The 26874-nt window shown below is 40.7% G+C and overlaps 1 protein-coding gene across 3 annotated transcripts in view; it reads left to right on the forward strand.

The window, feature by feature from the left end:
- LOC132977034 (contactin-4-like) overlaps positions 1-26874 on the forward strand; it is a 163515-nt gene that overhangs the window by 125985 nt on the left and 10656 nt on the right. For 2 of the 3 annotated variants that reach the window (XM_061041381.1, XM_061041383.1), the window contains exons 12-15: positions 10509-10636; positions 22954-23129; positions 25650-25770; positions 26213-26371. In XM_061041381.1, coding sequence (XP_060897364.1) covers positions 10509-10636; positions 22954-23129; positions 25650-25770; positions 26213-26371 — 584 coding nt within the window. The remainder of the gene's footprint in view (positions 1-10508; positions 10637-22953; positions 23130-25649; positions 25771-26212; positions 26372-26874) is intronic. The other variant, XM_061041382.1, reaches the window with a different exon arrangement.

Genomic DNA, 26874 nt, shown 5'->3' on the forward strand with positions numbered 1-26874 from the left:
TCATGGTGGATGGATGCATGAATGGTCAGCAGAGTATAACTTAAATAAAAAGGAACTCTCCCTTCAAGTATGACTTACTAAACATAGCTGGGGGGCAACTGCAGGCTAACTACTGTAGCACAGCAGCATGTCTTGATATGGCCTGATTTAATTTTCTTAAAAAATAAATAAGTACGAATATGATGCTTGACATTACTCAACATCTATCTTGTTATTTTCCTGCAGTGTCCAACTTTGGCCGTTTCTAGCTCGAGTCACTTCCCTGCAGATGAATGTGAATCAGAAGTTAGCAGACATGTGTGGCTCCAAGGAGGGGAGACTACATCACGTGTTTGACATGCTGTGAACATCAGATACATTTGGATTAGATCAGCACGTAGACCCTCATGTTCACGTTGCTCATTGTTCTAGCAAAGCCGTATTATAATTTCTGTCAGTTATTCAATTTCTCCAACTGTTAAAGCAGTGTGCAAGGGAGTAAAGGGAATACAACTCCATACACAATTAGTTTGGAGGCTGGTGTCACTAAACCTTTGGAAACCTAAAATGGTAAAAGTGTGTGGAATTGCGTCCATCTATGTAACATAAATTGAGTGTTTTATTAAGTCATATAAATGGCAGGTTATAAAAGATCCAACTTTGGCAAGCCCTGTTAAAATGTAATCTGTAGTGAGCTGGTTAAAAAACATCTGGAGTGGTTAGAATTCAAAGAGAACATAGCAATGTAATTTTGATTTACACAAATTATGATTACAGGTGTCTGTTAATGAATAGTTTCTTGTCTGAATCTAAGTAGAACTTTATTCTGGTGCATCAAGATCTTTAAGGTATCTACAATTAACATATTAATACCTCAAAAGTTGCATTGGGACATGTGAAATGTCAATTGCTCCAGTGAAAACTTAAAAGCAGATTCAGTGTTAAAGGTTTGCCCAATAGCACATCTACTAAATGCAAGTCGCTCCTGAATGCTATTCGTCCTTTCGGCTAATGTCAGGGGCTCAAACTCGGTAAAGCCTTGGTTTCTTTACGCTCATTAGCTTGTCCCTGTTCTCAACCGTTTTCTCCTGTCACTTTAAAAGCTAAACAAACTGAAATCATTAGCAATACTCAACACATTTAGTGTCTGCTTCTTTATTTTTCTACATACATTTATGAAGATGCTAACTTTCTTCATTGTGACCTGTTAGCCTTAGCCTCAGTCATTAACTACAAATTTTTGTTGGATCATTTTGAAAACTGTAATCTTGTTTACAAAGTTTGCCTTATGTAGTCCAGGGATGTAACAAGGTGACTTATTTCCAAGTCCGAAAATTTAAATTACAACTCATCAATTTGTCTAAAGCTTAGAAACCACTGAGAAAACAGTCTGAATTGAGCACAGTCAAAATTGTGTTCGGGTAAACAATGTGATGCGGTTCGCTAATGTGGCTAACGTGCTAGGTAGGTCAGCAGGGTAGGTTAACATCCACGTGCCTGGGCTGAATGTGGTTATGGAGTGCTCAGGTTAATATACCAGTTTAACCTGATTCAGTCTACAAACATTTTAACTAAATTTTCTGGATCAAATACTACCAAATCGCACGGCTCCGAAGAAAGGCTATCCATGCACTGTGCTTGTTTACATCCAGGTAGTAGAGCGAGGAAAGCAGGCCCATTTTTAAATAATAAATCTAACGCACCAGTAATTCTAGTGATCACATTTGACTTTTTTGTGGACTAAGCACAGACATCCCTAGTCATTGTGAGGCCACACGTTTTGTCTCTTGAATACATCACATTAACACTTTTCTCCAAATAGTCTAAAAGTGTGTGCCTGTTCTTTTTTTATTCGTTTTTTTTTTTTACACTGTCTGTAAAGTTGCTGAATGTATCAACTCAGTCGACATGTTGTCAGTGCTGTTCTAAACATAGCCTGAAAATGCTGGGTCTCTCTGCCCACTGAGGTTTTGGAACCACGGAGACTATATAATGTATGACTTCACCTCCATTACGTCTCCACATGCACACTAAGAAAATAAGAAATGAGAAAATATCAAAGAGAAAAATCTAACAAGACTGAATTTAATACTTAACAATTTCACACGGCCCTGATGGCCCGCTTCACTTTTGATCAGGGTGATTTATGTTGAAGAATACTTCCATGGCAGCCAGACTGTACATCAGCATTTGCTTGTCAGTCTTAATGAAGGGTATTAATTGAATTTGTAGTTGTATTTAGGGACCATCTAAATGATTAGCAGATCAATTTACCTTCCAGCCATTATGATCGAACTTCCTAGACTGCATCACTCACAGACGGAGTGTATCCCTGAAGTCATTAAGATTTCAGATCATGTAGCGCAATAAATTTTTCCATCATCTATCATTCCAGCTGTATATTTGCTATATTAGCAGTTTTTCCATTGCTGCAGAGTGGTGTTAGGGTGGGTTAAAATATGTTTCTGCAAAGAGTCTATTTCTGACTGACTAAACTCAAGTAAATCTCAGACCAGATATAAAGTGAATTCAAGATGTTTGATGAGATTAGGTCTGAGCCCTCTTTACCCGTCCGCTTCCATGTTCTGCTTGCTGGGATTATTTTTATCTTAAAGACTGTGGCTGATATCATTTTTCAAAGTGAGAATCTGCCAGCGCAGCATGAGTAATCCATCTTGGTTCCTATGACAATTTCCTGTGGAACATGTGTGTGTGCTCTTTATTCCTGGAGGGATACCTCAGCACACAAGAAGAGATGAATATCTCTGGAAGGGGAATAGACCAGGAGAGCAATTTGTGATTAAAGGAATCCTCTGGAAGTACAAACACAAACCCCCTCCATGGCCCAGGCCGATAAACTCCCTCTCCTCGCAATGCAATTACAGACACAATCACATCGTGTTCCACAGGCGGGAATTAAGATGCTCTCAATCAGCCAGCTTCATTAAGTCACCTTCTTATAAGAAAATGCACACTTTCGCACAACATAAATTCTGGAAAGGTTCATCAACTGGGTCCTTAGACACTTAGAGAATGTTCCTGCATCTGTGGGTGTGTTATTTTTTTCACTAAAGCGCTGATAACAAGCTGACAGTATTTTCACACCTGGGGACATTATGTGATATTGCCCTTTTCCGTTATTGGTAGAATGAGACCAAACACAAAATATCTCGTACATTTAAGTCAATTTTTGTCATTATTATGGAAGATTCCGCTTAATTTTTGTTGTGATTTAGAAAATAAATCAAGTGACTAATTCCTGGAACAGATCATGTAACATCCAAATGGTACCTAGGACTGTTAGTATAATAATGTAGTCCCCAAGTGTACAATTCATGCTGTCAAAAAAAAGCAAAAAAATAACAAATATTCTAGCTGCACGGGGCTTTCGGGCAAAGAACTTGCCATTCTTCTGCTTACATTATGGTAATACAAACTGGAGCAGTAGCACCAGTGTGCATTTCACTGAGAAAGAGATTAATACTTGCGACGCAGCTCAGCAGACCTGTCCCCTGGCCGTGTTTTATAAAGAAACAATATTGCCAAAGAAGCTTTAATGCTAGCTGGAGCCCTGGAGACAAGTGTCAATACACAGTGAACCAAAAAGAAAGTCATTTCAAGTATTGCCTGCAACTTACTTTACTGTTAATGTGGCCAAACAGAAAGCAGCACAAAACACTGCTCCTGGTTGCAAAGCATGCATCTTGTAGGAGCAGGATAATGTTATATTCAGGAACATTTTGACCTGATGTCTCTATTCTTTAGATATGATCGGTAGCATTGAACCCCCTTTCTTCACTTATAAGCTACTTTGGGTGCTTCTGTTAATTGCAAGAGGATGTATTCTTTAGCCAATTTCAGACACTTCACCACCCTTTCACATTCAGATTTGAGCACTACCTTGTTTTGTGTTTTTCCTGTGCTGGTTACCTGCTATGTTCAGTAAGTGGTTTATGGAGAAAGGGATAGTAAGTGCAGTAGCTGAAACACTCATCCCAGAGTTGTTAGCATGGAATCTATAATTGAAATTAAATGTGAGCTGAAACAGTCTATCATGTGGTTAGACCTGAGGATGTACAAATAATCTTAAAGCTCCTGAGAGGAGTTTTTAGGTGGTTATGAAGAATATTGAATGTAATACTAAGGCCTCATAATGAACAAACAAAGTCATCAGGGAGAAGTCTGAATATTGCTGTATAGTTATTTATAATGCATGTAAAGGCTACCACAGGGTAGGTTTAAGAAAAGGATAATAAACGCATTGTACTGAAACTGGCTTTTTGACCTTCTACTACACAGATAAGATTCAGGCTAAGTGATACATTTGGCTTAGAAAAGGCAGCATGGTAAGATATGTCAGAAAAGAGATAAAAGGTATAACTTTGTCCACTGCAGGCTCCAAAATTGAGACAAGTTCCTCATAGCAGCTTTAAATATTACTACGAAGAAGATGCATGGAAATGTGAATTTTGCAGCTAAAGCACTATTAAAGGTCACATTATTATCCTCCATTTCAACAAGTTTAAGTAATTCTCAGAGGTCCCCAAAACATGTCTTTGAAGTTCCTTGCTAAAAAATCCACTCTGATACTGTATTGTAGCATGCCTGCTAACCCCTCTATTTCAGCCCTGCTCAGAACAGGCTGTTTCTGTGTCTATGGCTTTAAATGCAAGTGAGCTGTGTCCGACCACGCCCCTCTCTGGAAGGGCTTGGGTGGGTTGGTCTCTCTCGCTTCAAAACTTCCTAGTTTTTTTATGGTGGAAAGGCAGATTGCACAGAATAACCATTGTTGGGTTTAGTCTGATGGACTTCCACTCTAGTCCTCTGCAGCTCATGATCCAAGAGACAGGACACTAATAATTGGAACAGCAGAACTTTGTCAAAATGAATGCCCAGGCGCCCCGGTTTCATCAGTGTAAGCCAAACTCGGTGATGACTTACAGATGAAAAAATAAATACATTCTCAGAAGTATACTCGTGGCCTCTAATTGACAGTTAACCTTGATATTGACGACATAGACAGGAAAAAGCGTGAGTATTGTTAAGTCATGATGCTGCATTAACGCAGACATCTGAGAAGTTGTACCACAGTTGCATTGCGCTCGGCAGGTTTTAGCGTCCTGGGTCTACATTGCACAGCTGGGCTTGATTTATGCCGCTGACAAGGCCATTTCTCTCCAGCACAGCACACTGTGGGGAACCTGAGGAGAGACAGCCTTTCAATTTATCTCAGACAGTCCTTCCCCCTTTACACTTCAGGGTTTTTAAAGCAGTCAAGAGCATAGATCAACACCTGAAGTTAGGTCCCACCCCTTGTCCCGGCTCAGAGGATATGGTGACCTCGTCTCTTTTCTCGGCACACTCGCCGCATTATAGCCTCTCGCCTGCAGCGCTGTTAACAACACTGACGTTTTGATACAATTATGATTAGAAACATCACCTGCAGGTAGGTCGATGGTGGTCAGTCTGGGTTCGGAATAGTAACACAGCACCCACCCCACCTTATCTGGGAGCTTATCACGCTGGGCAAACACAACATCCAACACATCCCCTGCAGTCCTTTTTCACATCTGCTTTTTTTTTGCATTTCGTTAACTGGAGTTTGAAAGCAAATGGCTATTGCAGTGGTGAGTTAAGCAAGCTGTGTGTGCACTGAGGCAATAATCTTTGTGTATGGAAGGCTTTAGCTGAGACTAATTATTTGGTAAAATCACCATAAGCTCGTGATGATCTCTCTTCCTGTGGTCTCATGGCTGAGTAATTCCACTGATAGAATCTTAACCCCTATTTTCACAAGCCTGCTCTATTTACCCTGTTAATTAAGTAGCAACGGATACAGGCCTCCACCCTGCAGTCATGCTACCAATCTGCCGCGGCATCTCATGAAGTGACTAAGTATTCACGAACGGTGCTGTTCGAAACTCTCAAATCATAATGCAGTCCGTGATTAGGCACATTGTTTGTATGTTGAATTTTTATGAGTGCACTCATATTCTCCAAAGGTATTACAATCAGAGAGTTTATAAAAAAAAGCGAGCTAACATGATTTTTCTGTTTGAGCATGAGGCTCCTGCTGCTGACATTAAAAAAACCTGCTTCACATTCCAGGCTCACACTCAGTACAAAGCTGTTGCTTTCAATACACAATTTTCTTGCCTTTTCCTGTGACTCATTATTTGGATTGTGACAGTTTCCTCTCACAATGTAGAATTTATCCTGCAGATCAAAGACAAAATATGTCTGAATGAAACATCAAAACAAGGCTTTCAAGTGGCTTTTTGATTGCGAAGAAGCTTACAAAAAGGCAATGTCTGCATCTGTTAACAGCATCTCAAAGAGAATGTAAGGAAATAACAAAAACAGGTTTTTTTTACTCCGGACGAGGCTCTTTCCTGCAATTTCCACTTCACAGTGCCCGTGATAGCTTCCATGTGACTGATGTTATTTGTCTCTTTCATCTTGTCACAGAGCAGGGAGGATCAACACTGTGCAGCCCCTGTCCTCAGAGGCTTGATCCCATCCAAAATACACACCTGTGTTTTTTAGGATTACACGAGTGCATTTGGCCATCTCGCCTTGTTCCAAATAATTGCCTCCTCTTAGGAGAATTATTGCTGTGTCCATTAAACCTGTGTGAGGCAAGGATGAAAGGAGGTTCACTTGTGTTCATCTCACCTGTGAATTATTGATACCTGCCCCTTCGTTGGCTTCACTCGGGATGGAGGTGGGAAATGACTTCTCACATAATGGGCACATCACGCAGACATGTTGTCTGGGCCTCGGCAGAAAAGAGGGAAGACATGAGCAAAACTGAGACGCGTTAATAGGCCGCCTCCATCTCTTATTTACTACTGCTCTGCCTCGGTTGACTTCTACTGTATTTGACCACATCTGCCTCTTCCCCCATTCGCTTCAGACTAAATGGATGCAAACGTGCGCAGGCAGCTGGTCTGCTCTTGTTTGGGTAATATTGGTGCACGAAAAAAGTGCCTTCCTGTCTTCACATAAAGCTTCCCGAAAAGGGAGGACAATGCCGTGAATAGCTAGGAACCGTCTTGGCTCTGCAGGAGGGCTACTGAGGATTTGACTCTCTGGAAGAGCTATTGTGCACCATGTGCAGCACCACTTGTTCACTCTCTGTAGAGCTTCCTCTTACAAGACGCATGGTGCAAAAGTCACATGATATGGCTGTTGTCCCTGAGGAAAAGGGGATTGTGGATATTCAGAGTGCAGTTCACAAATGCAGGTACTTAGTTATGTTGAGGTATTGCAGTGAGCTGTGTGCTGGTTGATTTGAACTGGGTCAGAGCTTGTTCTAGTTTGAGATAACATTTCTTTCCCTTTGCTTTTGCTCATTGATTACAAAAACAAGGCAACCAGCTAATTGAAAATACTCGCAATGGAGCAAAAACTCACTCTAATGTAGATTAATGTCTTTACTTGCAATTTCCTTATGCTAACGTTCAGATTGCCAGCTATGCAGTATAATTAATGCATAATAGTTGTTTTAATTGTGCTTACTGAGTTTAGGGTTATGGTCAGTTGTAGAACTGTGGTGCCATTTAATGGGCCATTTTCTTCAAATTTATCGGCCTACGGCTTTGATGTCATTAACTGTGGGCCATCCCACACAGCGATATGCCTCTCATCTAACTGATGGCCACTGTTGGCTACTTTGCATTCAGCACTTTCTCTCAGCCTGATATGAACCCAGAAGCCTACACTCAGCATTACCATGAGGTTAGAGAAGTGAAGTCTTTTACACAACTGTCTCTGCACCTTTCTTATCACATCCAGCACTTGAAAACGATCCGATGGAGATGGCCAGAGAGAGTGAAATGTAAAACCCATTTTAAAATTTATTCTACAGGGGTGTAGCAACCACATTTCCCTTTAGCCTCCATTGTGCTTATAGTTCAAATCTGGAGCGGAAAAAAAGAAAACGTTTTATATTTAATCTTCTAACATGGCTATGAATCTCTTATCTGTGTGTAGCTCAGTGTGCATTGTCCGTAAAATGTGAATGTCAAATATGTATCTGAAGCAGTGCAGGAACAATGTTTTACCATCTCTGCAAAGCTAGCGTGCTGATACACAGTCTGTTGCTTTGAAATATTGTCATGTGGAACTTTTAATGTAAGCAGTGTAGTAGTTTTTCTACTAAATCGCTATTAAATTATTTAAAGTATTGGATGGAGAGCCGTTTTGATGGCTAGTTTATTGTAGTTCACACAGAACATTGGCGCCAAAGGTAAAAAGACAAGAGCAACCTGTTCCTGAGATATCTCATCACCTCCAAAAGGGACACTGACCTTGACATCTAAAGAATAATAATAATTATAATTATTAACTTCATTTCTGGTGCCTGTACTGCACACTAAATGCCAACCTGTTGTGTTCCTGCTGCTTGTTCCAGCCTCATCATCAGCGGCCCGTCTTGTGGCCATTCACCGCAGGAAATATCTGTCAATTTTGCACATTTGGCTGTTTTACAACTTCAGATGCTTGCAAACACTGTTTTTGGTCATGATGAGCTGTAGCCCACATAAGCCAATCAGACATCAACAAAAAACAAGGACCAGTCCAAATGTGGTCGCTCATATGCTAAGGCCGCCCGAGGACCATCCATACAGTCACTACTAACATCAGAAACTGAAAATTGGAAACTCTATGACCCCCCCGGCTGATTCCGCCTCTAATTCCTCCTGAACCTCCCAAAGGCCACACCACCCATGACCAGCTCACTTACAGAGATCCAAAGTGCATATCTCCATTCACACATTCCCAGAGGTCCACTTAAGGAACACATTCCCCTCCGTGAAAGAAAAGATCTATGATGCCAAAATGAATAATGTTCTGTACTATCCAAGCAGCAACCTTCAGTGTTGAAAAATGAAACCAATGCAGAAGTACAAAGAACTATAGTTCCTCAAGTGTCCACTGGTGGCAGGCTCAAAAAGCGTAATATCCATGGTTAAAATGCTAATTCTGACATCAGAAATAAACATGTTACAGCTGAGAGTTATGGATAATTTGGGGGACTGCTTCTCTGACTGACAGGCAGGCGTGTGGTAGCTGTTTACTGCTGTAGCTGTTTGCCTGGAGACTTTCAAGGGCCTTTCAGATAGGCAATGCGGTGTGCGTTTCGCTCGCCACTGGGGTAGGGTGCAGAGCAGGGGGGAGCGTAAAAAACAACAGCGCAAGTTCCAAGTTCCTATTGGTGACCGAAAACGATAGTCGGGAAAATAGCTTGGGGAAGTAGCTTCAGTCACAGCGCAGTACGTCCACTATTTAGAAGAAAGCCCTGACCTTTCTTCTGCTGAGCAGGTGGAGGCGAGCAGCAAAGAAGAAGAGGGTGTGTGTTCATGAAATCCTCAGGGCATGAAAGGATTTTGGAGAGTTTAGGTTTGACCAGGAGCTGCAGATTTATAACGACCACTTCACAAGCACAACATTTCTGCTGCTGTTTAAAACACACCTGGTACACACAAACTGTTGGACCTGTCTTTACAAATTAGAGGTTTCTCTCCGATATCCCAGTAGGTCTTTACACTATAAAGAAAGTGAGACACTGTTTGTTGTGTTTGTTGTTTGTGGCTGCGCTCAGCTCGGCACAACATTTGTACAGAGTTAGCTTGAGAAAGCATTTCAAATATGGCAGCAGCCATTGTTCGTCTTCAAAGTTCTGCTCAAGAAACCAATGGGTGATGTCACTAAGACTACACCCATGTTTGACACAGACTATTTCACCAAGCTCACACTCAATTAAATGGCCTACTCTTTTCACAGTCTCCGCACTGTTGATTATTTTTTCTAATATGCAGTTCTCCATGTTTTCTACACACGTGTATTATTTCTGAAAAAACACAGATTTTTGTAGTTTAAATGATGTATCTCTCTCTTGCTATTAAAAAACAGTGCAATACAATTCAGTTAGCTTTTTCTCTAAAACTCCCTTCCTAATAAGAGTCGCCAATCTGTTTGCTCTGACTCCTTTCATAGGTGAACAGAGCAATTTAGCGGCCACACATCATTGTACCGCCCTCACCATTAGGCTGATGCTGTACAGTTTGCAGATTCAGCAGAGCATTTCAGATAATTAAAATTCAATGTGTTTTGATGAGTCGGGCGGCCCTTGATTTCCCACAGTACCTTGCTTTCAAGGGCATAATTTCCATTTTCGCTTGTTATTTAGAAAATGTCACATTTTGTTAAGGCCTTTTGACCTTTATTCAAGCACTAGTGGCCATTGTACAAAGGGCATGAAGCCGCTGTTGTCCTAGATATCTTGAACTTATGTGCTGAATTAATCATCCCTTAACATCAGTCCCATTTCTCATCGCTGTCAGTTTGCAAAGAAGCAGAACTCAATTAGAGAAACTAAGAAATGTTCTTTGTTGTATTAGCCACTTATCTTTTGCTACATCAACAGAATGCCACCAATAAAGAGCAATTTGTTCAACATGTGTTCTGAACAGTACAAGATGAAACAGCAGTGACAGAAATAATTTGTCTTTTTTTTTCGACAGGGTGTCAATTCTGGACAACGGTAACCTCCGCATATGGAATGCAACCAAATCTGACGCAGGTCTTTACACCTGTGTGGCAAGAAACCAGTTTGGCGTGGCGAGCAGCACAGGAAGCATCACAGTTAAAGGTATTTCCTATTCCGTCTTGCTATTTCATCACTGTCTCGTTTGCAATTCAGTCTGCAGGGACCCCTGACCATTAAAGTACTGGACAACTTTTTCAAGTGCATGTTTTCCACTCTGACAGCGTGTAGAGTTGCTTGATGTTTCATTCTGCTCCTTGTAATCTAACCTGAAGTATTCAATTTCATAAATAAAACATGACCATCATGGAAAAAGAAGGACTCTGATTTTGAAAGCCTCAAACCTCTCTCTGTCTTTTGACAAGTCCTGAAGATAGTTTTTTGGTTTCTCTTCGGTGTCATAACCTGAGACAGACACACGTCAGTTACCATGTCTGTTTGCAAAGGTGTTGAGAACACTAAGTTCGATTTGTCCGTTCCTCCAGTACTGTCAGTTTATGTGCAGTGTGAAAAGACCTCGTGTTGTAAGACTATTGTGGAGTTTGCATTTCTCATCTGGTGCTGTAAGAAAGGATGTATTATTCAAAAAGCTATTTACCTGTTACTTTTTTGGACATGTTTTGTTTTAAGAATCACATAGGGGATCATTTTCATCCCTGAATTGTTGCTTAACTGGGATTACTACTTGACTTTGACTTGTTCTTTGCACACTTGGTTGAGTAAATACACTAAATTCACGAGTCCCAAGTTTGTGGTTGAAAGTAGGAAATAGCAGCATTTTGGTTAAGACTGTGGAAATGTTGTGGATGACGTTAGGAAAAAAAAGTCCTCTTTCTTAAGCCAGAGCTGATTTTTTTTCTGGATCAAGCAAACACACAAAGTCACTAAGTTTCTTCTGCGTTTTGTGTGATTTATCTTTAATTACTGTCCATACATGACAAAGAAAGAGAGCGAATGTGCTTATTACAGAAAGAAACCCCAGCAGGACCTTTCTGCTTCACATCAGGGTCTTGCCTCACTCACTGTCTGTTGTACAGCTCTTTTAATCTCTCTGGGGTTTTGCTTCTCTGTATTTCGCTTGTGTTTTTCTTCTCGTAAACAGGTTGACCAGACTTTTTTTTTTCTCCTGTGGTTTGATGTGATAGATGTGATCCTCATGAGTCTGTGATCACATAACAGCATTGGTAGGAACATTCTGTAATACAGACAGAACAAACCTTAGAAGGAAATAATAGAGCAATTATTGTTCATCAAAGCCACGCCAAAGAAACTGTAAAAACGAAGGACATGGTCGATGCTTTCTCAGCCACACTGGTATCGTAGTGATTACTGTTTGTTTGAGTTTTCTGAGAAATTACTGGAAAACTGGGTTTTGATTCTCAGGCCAGTGTTATAATAATCAGAGCCCAGGCTCCAAGTCTCAATCCTTGGCCCTTTCCTGATTAATATTAATCCTCATAGTGTTTAGCGCTGTTGCCTCACAGCAAGGAGGTTCCTGGTTAGAATCCCCGTGGCGTCTCTGAGATTGCATGTTCTCCCTGTGCATGCGTGGGTTCTCTCCGGGTACTCCGGCCTCCTCCCACACTCCCAAAGACATGCTCTTCAGGTTAATTGTTGACTCTAAATTGTACGTAGGTGTGAATGTGATTGTGGCTGGTTGTCTGTCTTTATTTGTCCTGTGATTGCATCTCGCCCAATGACAGCGGGGATCGCCTCCAGCACCCTGGGACCACGAGATGGAAAAGTAGTATAGATAATGGATGGATATCAAAAATGCCTTCCACCAAGGGGTATCAGTCCCACAGAATATTCTAAGACAGGGAAACTTATAAATGACTTAATGTGCTTAAATCTCTATAACTTGAAACTCAATGTGAGGTGTTTTTACTGGTTATGAAACACATTGAAATGAATACTGATGTCTCTAAACAACAGCATCAGCTACTGAAGACTGATTACTTCTATATTGTTATTTTTAATGTCTGTAACAGCTGCTGCAGGGTAAGTGTCAGACAACGTGATTTACGGCATGCTGCTAAAGCAGATATTTTGTTACATTTTCCATGACAAATAAAAGGCTCTTGATGAATGATACATTTGACTTTTAAAAGAAAGCAGGATGGGGTGCTGGTAGTCTGTAAGTTAGTATGAGCACCCCACGGAGGCTTTAGTCCTCCAAACACGCGGTTTGAATCAACCTGTGGCTCCTTTCCAGCATGTCGATTCCCACTCTCTCTCTCTCTCTCTCTCCCCGATTTCTGACTCTATCCAATGTCCGATCCCAAAATTTTCTTTTAAAAAAAAAAGCGCAAAATTAAATCTTTAGAAAAAGAAAGCTGGAAAAGATGATTTTGTTAACCACTACTTGCACGTGAAGGGGACGAGAAGAGGTACCACTTTGTCCAGAGGGGTCGCCAAAATGTACAAACTTTAAGTACCTACCAGGAGTTTTAACACAGACAAAATGACTTTCTATTTAATTCGTAAAAGCCTGATAAGGATCTGAACAACTAAATCTGAAATCGTTAGTCCTCAGTTTTCAGCTTTAACAGGCATTTTAAATCAATTTTAAAAAGACTGCATCGGAGAATATCAAAAGGTTCATGTCCACGGAAGATTAAGAGAAGCTAATGCACGTTTATATTTCTTCTCTTCCTAAAGATGCATCATGTAAAGTACTCTGAAATGCCATTGTGTATCAAAGGCCATGAATTCAAGGAAAATGAATGTGAGTAGCGGGTGAAATGTTGTGCTTTGAGTGGTTTTATTCTCAGACAGCTGTTTTCCACAGGGAGTACTCACCTCATCTTGTTCCTGGGGGAGTAGCTGACATATTCAGTGAACTATACCCTCCCTGTGACCCCCCTTTTCTCAGGGGTTGCACGGTTCATTTGTGTTATTGTTATTTGTTCTGCCATGACCTTACTCGTTGGCGGGATTTATGGAATTATTGATCCTTGTTTCGTTGGCCTATGGGAGAAAAGTTCATGCCTCATATTTCAAAAGGTTTGGTATAGATTTACATGTATATTTAAACAGATAATTGGCTTCTCCGCATTTTATCCTTTAGACAATATTTACGGCTGCAATTTTATCTGGTCAATTTTTTCCTGCAAGAAGCATATTCTAAGGCGATAAGACTCATGCTCAGATAAGTAATTCAGAACATCTGAGAAAATGGTTCAGTGTAACAGCATGTAAACAAGCAGCCCGTGCTTTATGTCCGCTGATGTAAGTCCTAAGGGGACCTTTCACATTAGGCAATAAATTACACATACAGGTAAAAAAAAAAGGAATAAAAAACCTGCAGATATCCTTTAAATTCTCCAGAAAATGTGAAGAATGGCCTTCAATCGATCAATCAGTCTGTTTTGTAAAGCACCAATGTTTGTGATATTTGCTTTAAAGGAAGAACGTGCGACTTTTTGATCCAGTAGATGTCGCCCTTGAGCACCAGTGTGAAACCAAAAAACAAACTGCTGTTTGGCTGCATCTCCACCATATTGATAGGGGGTTGGAGCGACACATCTCAAACCCCCCTCCGCTCAAGTTCGCACAGAGGAGTTTAGCGCAAGCGCTGGACAAAATTGTCCTTGTTGGCTCAAGCTGCAATTGCCTGTGGCCTGCGTTGTTGTGTTAGCGGACTAATGTAAGCTCACTTCAGTTAGCTCGTTGCTTCACATTCCACATAAATTGACACAGAATGGCGATGATCTAAAAACACTTTTGTGACATTCAGATAAGCAGTGAGTAGCTTATGTTATTTTTTTTTAGTCGGCCGTCTCGTCCATGTAAACATTATGTAAACACAGCGCCGACAACAAAACAGCCGACGGGACTCACGCTCAGTCTTGACTCAGAGATAATTACATAAGATATATTTGATGTCTGCCATATTTATTTAGAAAATGTTGCACATTCTTTTTTATAAGATTAGGTAATTTTTTTGCCTTCATTCTACATGTGAATACTATGTTAAAAAAAAAAATCTATGAATTTTAAAAAATCAATATCACTTTGGTAGGTGATTTTTTTCACTGTTCCAGTCGAAATCTTACTTCAAGCACTGCAGGCAGGTTTTTAATTGAATACTTGGGAAACATTGATAAATGTCAATATGAATCACAGCAGGAGAAATGTCCTGTGGTGTATCAATGAAGCAAATCCCCTCTTTACGAACAACACATCATATAATGGAATTCTCTAGACCAGCTTGTCCTTCTGTAAATCACTATCAAGGCATGTTTCCCTTTTCTGTTAAATTATAAACGACAGATTTCATTTATTATGAATGCTCGAAAGGCAGCAGCAGTCAAGGATGTGGGTAGAGCTTAGAGTGCACCTTAGTGCTGATTAATGCTGATGCCTCCCTCTGCCTCCCGTTGGCGACTCTGCCTTCCTATAAAAATAATCAGTAACCTTTGCATAATTGAAGTGAAGAAATGAACAGTGTAAAAAGTCAGTGTGTTTGTATTTTAGCACGTGAATGTTCTAATTGCTGTGAAATTTTAAGCACAGAAATTGACTTTGCGGCGTAATGAAAAGCAGAGCATTGCTTCACTCTGCCAGATACACTTCTCACTCTCCTATTAACCATTTATCACACACTGTGAAATGAAATGGTAGAGCCGCCAGCCAATCCGTGTGCTCTCACTGTAGGTTCAGGTTGATGGCCCGCAAGGAAACACACCCCTGTGTCTTCTCAGCATAAACACACCGCACTGTTTTCCACTTATTATTCTTCAGAAAGTGGTTTCATTCGACACCCTGCCTCACTTGCTTTCTATCCATCGTTATATGTTAAAAGCCGTTTTTCTGCAGCTGATATACAAATGTTCCTGTATATGATCCTGTACCTCTCTGTCACAATCGATATTGTTTAGAAAATGGGATAGGGTAATTTACATGCACTATTTCCCTGAAGATTGGAAACCTGTTTAGCCGGGAGAAATGTGTGTTGCAGGAGCAGCCCTTATGGGAGATGACAGTAGTTTATACAAATTGACTTTGGTGATGTGAATGCCAAAAAAATACCTGTCAAAAAGCATTCAGCGTCTCCCGCTGTGAGTAAGCCACCCAGCAAACAGCGGAGGAGCAGTCACAGCAGACGAGCCCTGTTAGAGTCCCCATTATTCCAGCACTGGGGGGATATTAGCGGATTAATTGCACTTGATTATAAACCTGCTCCTTGAATTTTGATTACACTGGAGATGAGCCGCAGTAATTAAGGATGCCTCCGATCATTACAGATGGTCAGTGAACTCAAAACTTCTGAGATCACACTGTTTTCACTTCTGTTTGCCTCTCTAGACCCTGAAGGCAATTCATCTTTCCAACATGGTGACACATCATCCCTACCATATGCTCTGGAGGTGCTTGGAAAGTTAAAAAGGATCACTTTAGCGCTATGACACACACTGGTGGCGTGCCTTTAGGAATGGCAGTGTCACTCTTCATGCACAACATCCTGGTACCTAGAGGATGTATCGTAATTACACTGATAATCCCCTGACTTTTCCTCATAAGCCACTGTGTCGTTCTTGCATGTGTTTTTTTTAAAGAAATGTCTGAAAAACTTTTGAACAGTTTGCCATTTACTTTAGTTCAGACATTTACGTTCCTCTTACGATGACTTGTATTTTTTTTGACCTCTCAAGTTATTGTCCAGTGCCACCATGAGGCCAACATTGTATGTAATCCTTTGAGTTATGCCTGAAGGGAAATATAAACCTACAGAATAGATTTTGAATTGTGCTTATCTCTAAATGGCAAATATTGTATTTGTACAAAAATATTGTAACTGCTAAACATGTCATGTAAAGCCCCATGTCCACCAAGTGGTCCAGTTGGGTTCATTACAGTTTGGTACGGTATGGTACAGTAAATCCTGGTCTTGCGTTCCACAGCCCACCGTACCCTTACACATCACTAAAGCAGCTGCTCGACACAGTGTAGACATCTAATAAATTCAACAAAGAAGGTGATGATAAAAGTCGCAAAAAAATCAAAAACAGCTTTGAAATTACTCTCTCTAAATCCACAGGATATTTGAACATGGCGGGTTTTGAGTTTGTCCTTTATTACCACTGTTGCAAGGGAAGTGACAACTCTTTCGACCAATCAATGGACTGCAGTGTGTCTAGCTCCGCCCTTTAGGGTTGGATACGCTCGGCACCCCAACAGAAGGGCACCAAAAAAAAATAGAATGGTACGGATCAGTTATTTTGGTACCCTTCCCAACTTTTGACTTTGGAAACGGCAATAAATGTGTACTGTACCGAACCGAGCTGAACTGGACCGCTTGATGGAAACAGGGCTTAAAAAATGTCAGAACAAGCATGTCGGCACGTTAACATTTGCATTAGCCTGCATTCACATAGCCACGAACACTTATGGTTGGGTTATGATAGGAAATAACTAGTTTTTACTTTGACCGTGTGGGTAGGGAAAAGTATTTGAAGCTGTTCAAATAGACCAAACTCAAGCGCTGGTGTTTAAATTGGAAGAAAAGAGAGCATTTGATTTTGGAAGTTCAAACAGTGCCCAAACAAACCTTTTCTTTCTGTTGACTGTCCACAACTTTATAAAATCCAACGTGTGACTCTTGACATTTATAAAGAAAAACACATTGAGCAGCCATCTGTCAGTGATCCGGTTGCTGATACTGTTTTCAGTGAATCTTGTATGTATTTTGTAAAGAAGGTTCACAAGGTTTTCTAGTGAATGAAGATTTTGTCCTTGACAGATCTTTAATTTTTATTTAGTTAAAAAAACATTTTTTTTTTTTTTTTTGACAAAAACGATGTGGGATGAGTTTTTCATTCTTGTTCCAAAATGACCCGAGAAATTAAAAGGATGAATTGAAGGACTTCTTCAGCAAGGTTAAATGGGAAACATCACATTCTATTGATTAATCTTCAAATAAATGATGTTGACTTTCGCTCCACATGTGGCATCACATTTTGTAAAGCTATTTAAGAAAAGGCTTTTGGCCTTAACTGAATGAAGTGTGTTTTTTCCTTTGGTTCTGCTGCCTCCAAATACATCAGATAAATGGACATACAGTATAGTGTATGTACGGATATATACATGGATAACTAAGGCTCTCACCTTCTCACTCAACCACAGATCCAAATAATGTGGTCTGCGTCAGAGAATATGTTTTCACTTACATGCAAACATTTTGTTGTTACACATTAGTTACTCTTTGTAGTCCCTGAATATAGGTAACATGCAACGTTTTGGTTTGTTACTTTGCACTAAAGTGAGTCCAGCTTTGTTGACCCTTTCTGATGGACCTACTACTGCTGGGTGAGAGGGAATGCATCACTAACTGATCGCTATGTAAGGATTTGCACAGTAAAATGTTTCAATATTTAAAAGCAGCCTTCATCAGTGGGCCATAGTTTCATTCTCTACTGTGTCAACTCATTTAGTATCAGGTAGTGAAAAAGAAGATTATGACTTATTATACCGTTGATATGACAGAAGGACTGCTCTCGGACTGACAAGGAAAGAACCAGGTATCCTGTTTGGGTTGTGTCTAGTTGTCAGTCATTGGCGGAGAAGTCTGTCAATCCAACCCACCTGGCTGACCTGTTACATCAATCAATCCATCCATTTTTATCTGTAAAGCACAAGCTCATAACAATTGCTATCTCAAGACACTTTACAAAAAAGAGCCGGTCCAGACTCTATACTTTGTTATATTATTTTCAAAGACCCAACAGTTATCCACAACCAATAGGTTAAAATTGAACGAACCTGCCTCCAGGATTGTTTCTAAACTTCACAGTTTCAGACCAAAGCTCTAATACTTCTCTGCCAGACATGGCTCCAAGGCTTGCAACTGTTTGGGTAGGTCTTTGAAAGTGGGTGATGTAAACTCACTTCTGAAAGATTCTATGAAGGTAGAAAATGTACATCTGGTGAACTTTAAAAAGTAGGATTTTCTCTTCACAAAAATAAAGTTTTAGCGTTTTAAAACTTTTTCCGCACAATGTTAAAATGTCCCCATATTTAACCGATACACAGGCACTGATATAAAACGGATACTCCAACAATATTGGAGAAGCCTTGTAAAATTAATTTTGGCATTCTGTGAAAATGGAAAACTTGAAGCTCAATGAATGTTTTCAGAAATTTGACATTTCTTTCAGACTACAATTCATTTTTTAAGGTTTACTTTTAAACTGAAGAAAGGGGTTTTAGTTTAGCAAACTTTTTTTTATTTTTAAATTGCACTAACTATATACCCGTTTATTTCATTTTTGTCTGTCTCAAAATGTGTTTTAGATTCAAGACATTTACAGTACAGCAGCTTCGACTTATTGAATTTGTTGTCAACGACCCTGAATCACATTGCACATGACTTCTCCACGCCCTCCTTTTTGCTTTATTCACGCTCACATCACTCTCCCTGATTGAAAAAAAACAAAGTGTATCACACAAGAAGAAAATACTTTACAGGTTTTGAGCATCAAAGCTGGGAGGGATTCCTGCTGCGTTGGAGAGGTGTACAAGCATTATTCATAATGGGTGCTGTTTGTGTGAAGGCTGGTGAAACTGGTCATGTGAGGCATGTCGGTACGCCTCAGAGAGGAGCAGGGAGTCATTCTCTAAGTGTTTGCTCGCTCTGTTTTCCGCTCAACCATATGTTGTTGTGGCACAGCTTCTCTGAGTGCTCCCACTGTGAGCCTGTGTCACTAAGTCATCTGTTGTTCCCCCACAGGTTACTCACATCCTCTCCCTTCCACCACATGTGGTGCTGTGATTGTTGGTGCTGTTTAATGTAATCAAGCCGTATGAATCGAGACGTAACTCTAGCTAGGCTTAAATTCAGCACTTGATGAAAAAACAAAACGTCTGTGATCCAGGAATAAGACCTCTTGCAGTCATGAGAATAGTGCCTGCACCTTTCTTTGTAGAAGAGGCAGAGCATGGAGGAACTGTTTAACCTTCTTAAAGAGACACTTTTACATAAAAACACCAGCACTTCTCTAATAGGGCTATTATATCCTCATATGAAGATTTCTCATAACGTTTTTTAAATTAGATTTTTCAACGACACGATAATCTGCAAACAGAAGAAATGAGATGAAGAACAAGCCTGTCTCAGGGGACAAAGTCATACACACTAAATTGGATGTAACATGAACATTCTCATGTGTAATAATGGATAGACGTTGATACATCAAGAAGAGGCCCATGTGTATTTCTAAACATGTAATAGTGATTACCTCATTGCAGAGGCACTCAAACACACATACACAGTACACAGCTCTCAACACTCTTGACAGTTTCCCACTTCCCAAAGTCCCAGGGAAGTTTTCTTAAAATCCTTTTCGCATTTCGATAAAACAAAGGCAGACCAGGGTAAATCAAAAGGATATGTGTTTAATAAGAATCTATTATTCAATCGACCCATTTCCACTCAACCAGCCGTGACTAAATTAATAAAAATATATTTAGCTTGTACAAACAATTTATTTGAATCAGTTATTTGGAGGTTTAGCTATCAGTTCTAATGTGTCTTTAATGTAATCATTTCCAAGGGAATATTCTCAAATATTCCCCTATTGTCTAAAACTTTGGATAATAGGGGTCGCCGGAAATCTAGTGGTTAAGGTCTTTGCACACTGAGTCCGGTTTTTTTTTGTGTTTTTTTGGATCTGTAATTTGAAAAAAAAAAACTATACGCACATACTCCTTACTCGCACACTGAGTCCGATGCATTTATTTAACTATTTATTGTGAAAATTTGCAGTATGAGACAAAATGTCATGATGTAAATTGATTTGATATGTTTAATTGTTTTATCCATCATGTATTTTAAATACTACCTTATAACTAGACAGGCCCGGTGTTAGGTGGTAGTTATTTCTGTAGTAGATGGACAATTATGAAAACGTGAAACAGACTGTGGATCATCTTAGATTTATTCAGCCATGGTCAGACAACACAGAAACACAACACACGTGGCTGACAAAGTGCAGACCATCGCTGACCCATGCTGACCAAGATCTCACAATCATTGACAATCATTGGCAAAGTGGCCATCATGGGCAAAATGGCCAAATGGCCAAATGGCCAAGTCTTCATCACACAGTGTGGCTTATATTCTGCTAGAAGGTACAGCCCACAAATTCCTTTCCATTTGGGTACATCACTATAAAACAATAAAGATGACATGACACTGATTTGTATACGTAACCGATGTAGACTCTCTGTCTAGCAAACAGTTGTTGACAACATATGGTTGGCTCCTATCCAAACATAGATCTGCTACAATTTACATGTTTCACCATATAAGGTTACAGCTTCACAGACCCAAAAGTAGAATTACCCTAAGATGGTTGACACAATTTAAAGATATGTCCACAAAATTATCAAGATGAATGAATCCATGAAAATACGTACTAACACCCGGTTCTAGAACAAAATGACATAGGGTGCATCTGAGATTGAAAGGGCTGCAGCTACAGTGACCACAGAACAGGTGATATGAATACTTGCGTCGCGCATGTGTTCCCCAGTGAACGGACAGGTAACGTGCACCTGTCATGACCATCATAGATGAGTCACTGAATTTGAACGCATTGATTACTTTTTGTAAAAAAAATAAATATATATCCATTCAATTGAGGGTGCAGAAATGTAAAATGAGGGTGCGATGGAACCTTTTGCACTCTCGTACAACCGGTCCTTTAACTAGAGATGACTGTGGAGAGAGCAAACAAGTACAACTGAATCAAGTAAATAGTGCTTTGACCCAACTCAGCAGCGCTTCCCGGGGTGCCACCCAGTCTGGCTCAGCACATTAGCCCTCTCCCTCTCTTTGTCTCTGATTGACCCCACTAAGTAAGTGGGATACTATCGTTCCGTTTACAGTAGCAGTAGGTAACAAGGCACCGTACAAGATGGGAATCAATCAAATTAGGCTCAAGAGCCCAGTGTGTGGTTGTGTAACCAACCTTGGTTGTCCATAATCTGTCACAAATGATGACGGAGGAGGGTAATAAGGGAGCATATTCCCACAATCATTGTCCCAGTGAATCCCTGCAGGCAGTAATAGACCGAGCAGTGCACACCACAAGGAGAGGAGTTCATGTTAAAGTCATAATAAAAGAAATGCATTGTAATAGTATCGTTTCAGTTGAAGAGGTAGAGGAGGGAGTACATCTGCCTGCAGATCCGTGCGAGCGTTTCCCCTTAGATCCTTCTTGAGCCTCTTGTTTTCCCCTATCTCCTTGTCGACGCGTCCTTTAGGATAACTCTCTCAGAATAAAAACTGCTGCTAAACAGTCCTGACACTGTTTTTAGAGAAACGTGTTTGTTGCCCTTTAGATTTTTTTAAGGTTTTCTTTTTCTTTCCTGCCCATCTTGTTTCAAGATGTAGCTGGCCTGTAGAAACAGAGCAGACATAGTAGACACAGAGCCCTGAACACCTCCTGTGTGTTATTAGGATCTTTTATTTTTTTTCTTTCTGCACTGCCATTGCTCACCATTTAGCCCCTGCAATATAGGTCTGGGGCTCTCACGCGCACTTTCATTGTGTGTATGACAAAACCCACCAGCTGATAGCATTCTGGCCTGATATCAGAAAACGACGAGATAAATCACATGGGGTGTAGTGTTTGTGTGTGTGTGTGTGTGTGTGTGTGTGTGGGTGTGTGGAAAGGGAGGGGAGGAAAGGGGGCCAATACAACGAAGGTATCGAATTCACTCTGGATGAAGACTGCACTACCGGCACTTTCTACATGAATCTATGCCTGTCCAAGGATCATTTGCCATGGTTAATTTAGTCCGTGAGCTCAGTCTGGCAATTTCAACCAAGTAATCACAGCACCCCCAAGAGGAGCACAGGTGTCTTACACTCAAAGAACAAAGCCTCTCCCTCTCATCTCGCCTCTCTCTCATGTCCTTCCACCTCCCTCTTCTTGCTACTCACACACAAGTGCAGATAAGAGACACTTGCCTTATTCCCTTGTGATGCTGTTGTAATACACTGCAGGCTTGAAAAGAGTGCAGCGACGACTAGGAAGAAGTGCTCACCACTGTTTACTGTTTTCCTAGTGATACGTTTCGGGAATTTCAGGCCAATCACAGGAGTTCCGGGCTGATAGATGAGTTGGCAGTGACACATGGAGGCTTCTCCGGATGCAGGAGAGACACGTTTTCCGAATCCCCATAGAGACGAGCTCTGGCCGAAACTAATACCAGTTATTGTAGCTGTGCGCCCTAGTTTGCAGTGTGCTCTATCCCATATATCCTTCTATTAGAGTCTGACACATCTATAAGGATGATGGAAGGGCTTTGCTTTTTGCAATGCCATTTCCCGGGCTGAATTTTAATGCCTGTGAAGGGAAGCTGAACAAGTGTGTTTGATCAAACCCGTATGGATGTGGGATTGTGTGTTTCAGAGCCGACCATCATCACCACACTGCCGTCCACGCTTGACATCACTGTGGGGGAGAGCGTGGTCCTGCCCTGTCAAGTGAGCCACGATCCATCACTGGAGCTCAAGTTCACCTGGTTCTTCAACGAGCAGCTCATCCACTTCGGCAGCCACGGTGGATACTTTGAAAAAGTGGGAGGTGTAAGTCCATAATCTCTGTTTGGATTGTTAAAACGTGGCAAATGTCAGGCCTCTGATGTTTTTAAACAGTTTGTAATGTTGTGTGAGCTGTAGAAAAGTTTCCATTCAAAAAAACAATCAAATGACATATATATGCAAACAGGGAATCCAAAGTCATGTTGTCATAATGTTCGCACACGTACTATACATTCTAAATCAATTGTAACTGAGTTTCCTGAATAACATTTATTTTCATTTTAGAGGTCATTTTTGATGCATTTATTCTAACATTTGGTCAGATCTTTTAAATTCAATGAGACAAACCAGTAAATGGTAAAAAAATTTTAACTGACTTGAATAGCGCTTTTCTAGTCTGGTGACTACCCAAAGCGCTTTTACACCCCAGTGACCATCAGAGGTAACATATCCCATCAATACACATTCATTCTGCCTACAAAGCAGCGGGAGCAATTTGGGATTAAGTGTCTTGCCCAAGGACACATCGGACATGTTGCTGCAGGAGCTGGGGATCGAACCCCCTACCTTCTGGTTGAAAGAGGACATCAGTTCAACCTATTTCAGGCACATGTAGTGTACACAGGCAAGCTCTTGTAATATGCTGCACACTCAATTCAACTCAATTAAAAAAAACTTTATTTGTCCCCGGCGGGCAATTCAAAGGCACATGGAGCAGTAAATTAACGACAGTGCAGGTAGACTAAAAATCGTAACAGGATTAGCTATATGTATAAAAAGGTTTTAAATAACTTTCAACCTTATTTCTTCCTATGCAGTTCAGTTAGGTGTTTGCATGAAAAACAACAGCTGTTGCTCCCTTATGTTCTCTTTGTCTTTGGAGGATCTGACGTAAATCTGATCGAGGACAAAAGGAACTATTCACCTATAGAGGTCTAGTCTCTGTGCTTGTCGTATGCCGCACTAAATACGTTTCTAACAGTGACAAAGTGTGAAATAAGGACGGGGATGAGTAAACATTTTACATTCTTATGGCTCACTGTGACATTGATTGTAGTTATTTGAGCCAGTGATAACGCCGAAGAAAAGCAGCATGGCCAGACAAAGGCAGGAGTGCCAGATGTATGCAAAGCTGAAAAAAAATGGAAATCTTCTCTCTCGCTCTCTCTCTCTCTCTCTCTCTCTCTCTTTTTTTATAGAAGTTTCAGAAGTATTATAATAAAATAAACAGAATAACAAAAGAACATTTTCTTCCAAAGCCATCAGGGTCCAGCTAAACCAGCAGTCATAGAGTCCCACCTGAACTTTGACATGCACTTCAGATGATCAGGCTCAGTCTCAGACTCTACTGCCTTATTAAAATCCAGAGCTCTGGCCCAGACACAGCACACAAATGGTCCTGAGCAACATGACCAGGAGCTTTCAGTCATTCCCGATTGAACACAATAAATAATTATGAAAACTGACTGTATTGTGGTTTGCTGAAGAATGCTCATTTTCGGTGGGCGACTGTGCTCCTCTGCTCCACAAAAGACATTGATTTATTTTTCAACCCCTTCAGAGATCTCATTGAGTAAAGGTCAAGAGGTGACTCCGAAGATTCATTGGTACATCGATATTATGCTGCTGCTTCTTTTAGCAGGGTCATAATAAATTCCGCCGCAGTGCAGGGGGAATGTTTGTATCAAGTGTATTATTTATGGCCAGAAAATTGCTGCCTGTGGTTTATTTTTAAAAAAGAAATTTACATACACACGCCTCGCCCAGTCTCAAGCAGCCGCGGCACACTTGGAAAAAAAGATTTGCGCCTCACACCTCAACATGTGATACGCAGGTTTATTTTTTACCCCCCCCAAAGTCTTCAAGGCTCCTTCAAAAACTGCAGGTGGGAAGAAAAATAAAACAGCACTGAGGCATATTTCCCTGTTTCTCCTACATGATTAAGGTGACTCTTGCGCCGTTATTTACAGTCTCCTCTCCCACGATAAATTGCTTTACAGCTACACTTACATTGATTAAGCTACCAGTCACTCTTAATTCTTACTGCCATTATGCTACAGCTTTCCGCCATGTCCAATTTATTACAGAACCTGCGTTGCTCTACTCTGATGAAATGATAATGTGAGCCTTGGAATTGCAATTAGAGATGGAATAAAAGACCGCCTTAAAGAACTAACAATTTAGATAAGCAATTAGACTTCTCCTTTTAAACTGAAACTGCTCGACGTATACTGCAATGAAGATCTGCCTTTTTTTAGGCATGTACATTTCTAAAATTATAATATGGAGTGTGCTAAGCAGAGGGGAGATATTTCGGTGTCCTTTTTTACTATATCCGAGGAAAGGCTGCATGAGGTATTGTGGATTTATTTTTCAAGACAAACATACATGAGAATGAGCTCTGTGTTCAGCTGGTGTTGTTCCCATGTGGCTGAAAAGTCTGTATTGTTCTTGAATTACAATAGCTGGAGGCTTACCGTGTTGCTTATAGAACTGTGTGTGGGTGTGTTTGTGTGTGTGTGTGTGTGTGTGTGTGTGTGTGACTGTGCACGTGTTGAATGACAGCAGCATTCCGCAGGAGACATTATGATTCGAAATATCCAGCTGAGGCATGCAGGGAAGTACACGTGCGCTGTGCAAACAAAGGTGGACAGCATTTCCATTGCTGTGGACTTGGTAGTCAGAGGTAAGCCACAACAGAAGAAAATCATGCCACTTTTCCTTTTCCCTACTATGGAGATACCATAATGCCTATCAGTCATTAACATTTAATGTATTTATTGTTCATCTAGTGCCGAAGAAGGACGAGTTTGTAAGAGATGAATGTTTATTGGTCCTGGCTGATGAAGAAATAAAAGTGTAGAATGAATAGGGAGGTGAAAAAGTAATTTCTGTCTTGAAGGTTTAAACAAAATTTACAGTCTAATTAGACCAGATAGCTCCCAAAGGTTTCACACAAGACTTGGCTACAGTGGCCGCAGGTGCTAAAATCATGGCGACTCTCTCACATCTCTCCATCTCCTCCTGATTTACACCCCATCCACACCCGCCCTCCCTCGCTCCTTTTCCTCTTTCCTAAATATGTCTCTCTATCTTCCTCTCTTCTTTACTGCTTGACCATCTATCAGGTCCCCCAGGCCCCCCCACCAACATCAATGTAGAAGACATCTCTGATACCACAGCCTCTCTGTCCTGGAGGCCTGGTCCTGATAATCACAGTCCAATTACGGCATACACCATCCAGGCCAGGACACCATTTTCCCTTGGGTGGCAGGCTGTCACCACAGGTAAGCTCTCTCCAACCAGCCGTGGCCTCCTCCAATCACACGCAGGGGTTCGCTCTTGACTTTACCTCGCCTGTGAGAATATTCAACATGTTATTTTTAGCCTAGCACCAACTGGTTCTCAATGGTAGAATGATCATGATTATATATTTTAGAAGGTGCAGACCTCTCTGGTCGCCCCACAATTAGCTTTAGTCATACATTTGAGAATGACATTAAACTAGAGGACATTTTACTTCAAGTCAGTAAGAATGGAAAAAAATTAGGAGCTCTCTTTATTAACACCCATTTTACCAACTCTACTTTGGTTGTAGTAAAAGAAACATCAAAGTAAATTTGATTTAAAAAAAGATAGACGTAAGCTGAGGAACAGTACAATACAGACAAGCAACATGGCTTCTTCCATCTCTGCATTGAAGGAGTCACTGAGGAAATGATGGTGGAACTAAACACTAGTGTTGCAGTACTCAGGTGGCCTTAATCTTGAAACAAGTCTCAGGTCTTCT

Source organism: Labrus mixtus, chromosome 7 (genome assembly GCF_963584025.1).
Source record: "Labrus mixtus chromosome 7, fLabMix1.1, whole genome shotgun sequence".
Lineage (NCBI taxonomy): Eukaryota > Metazoa > Chordata > Actinopteri > Labriformes > Labridae > Labrus > Labrus mixtus.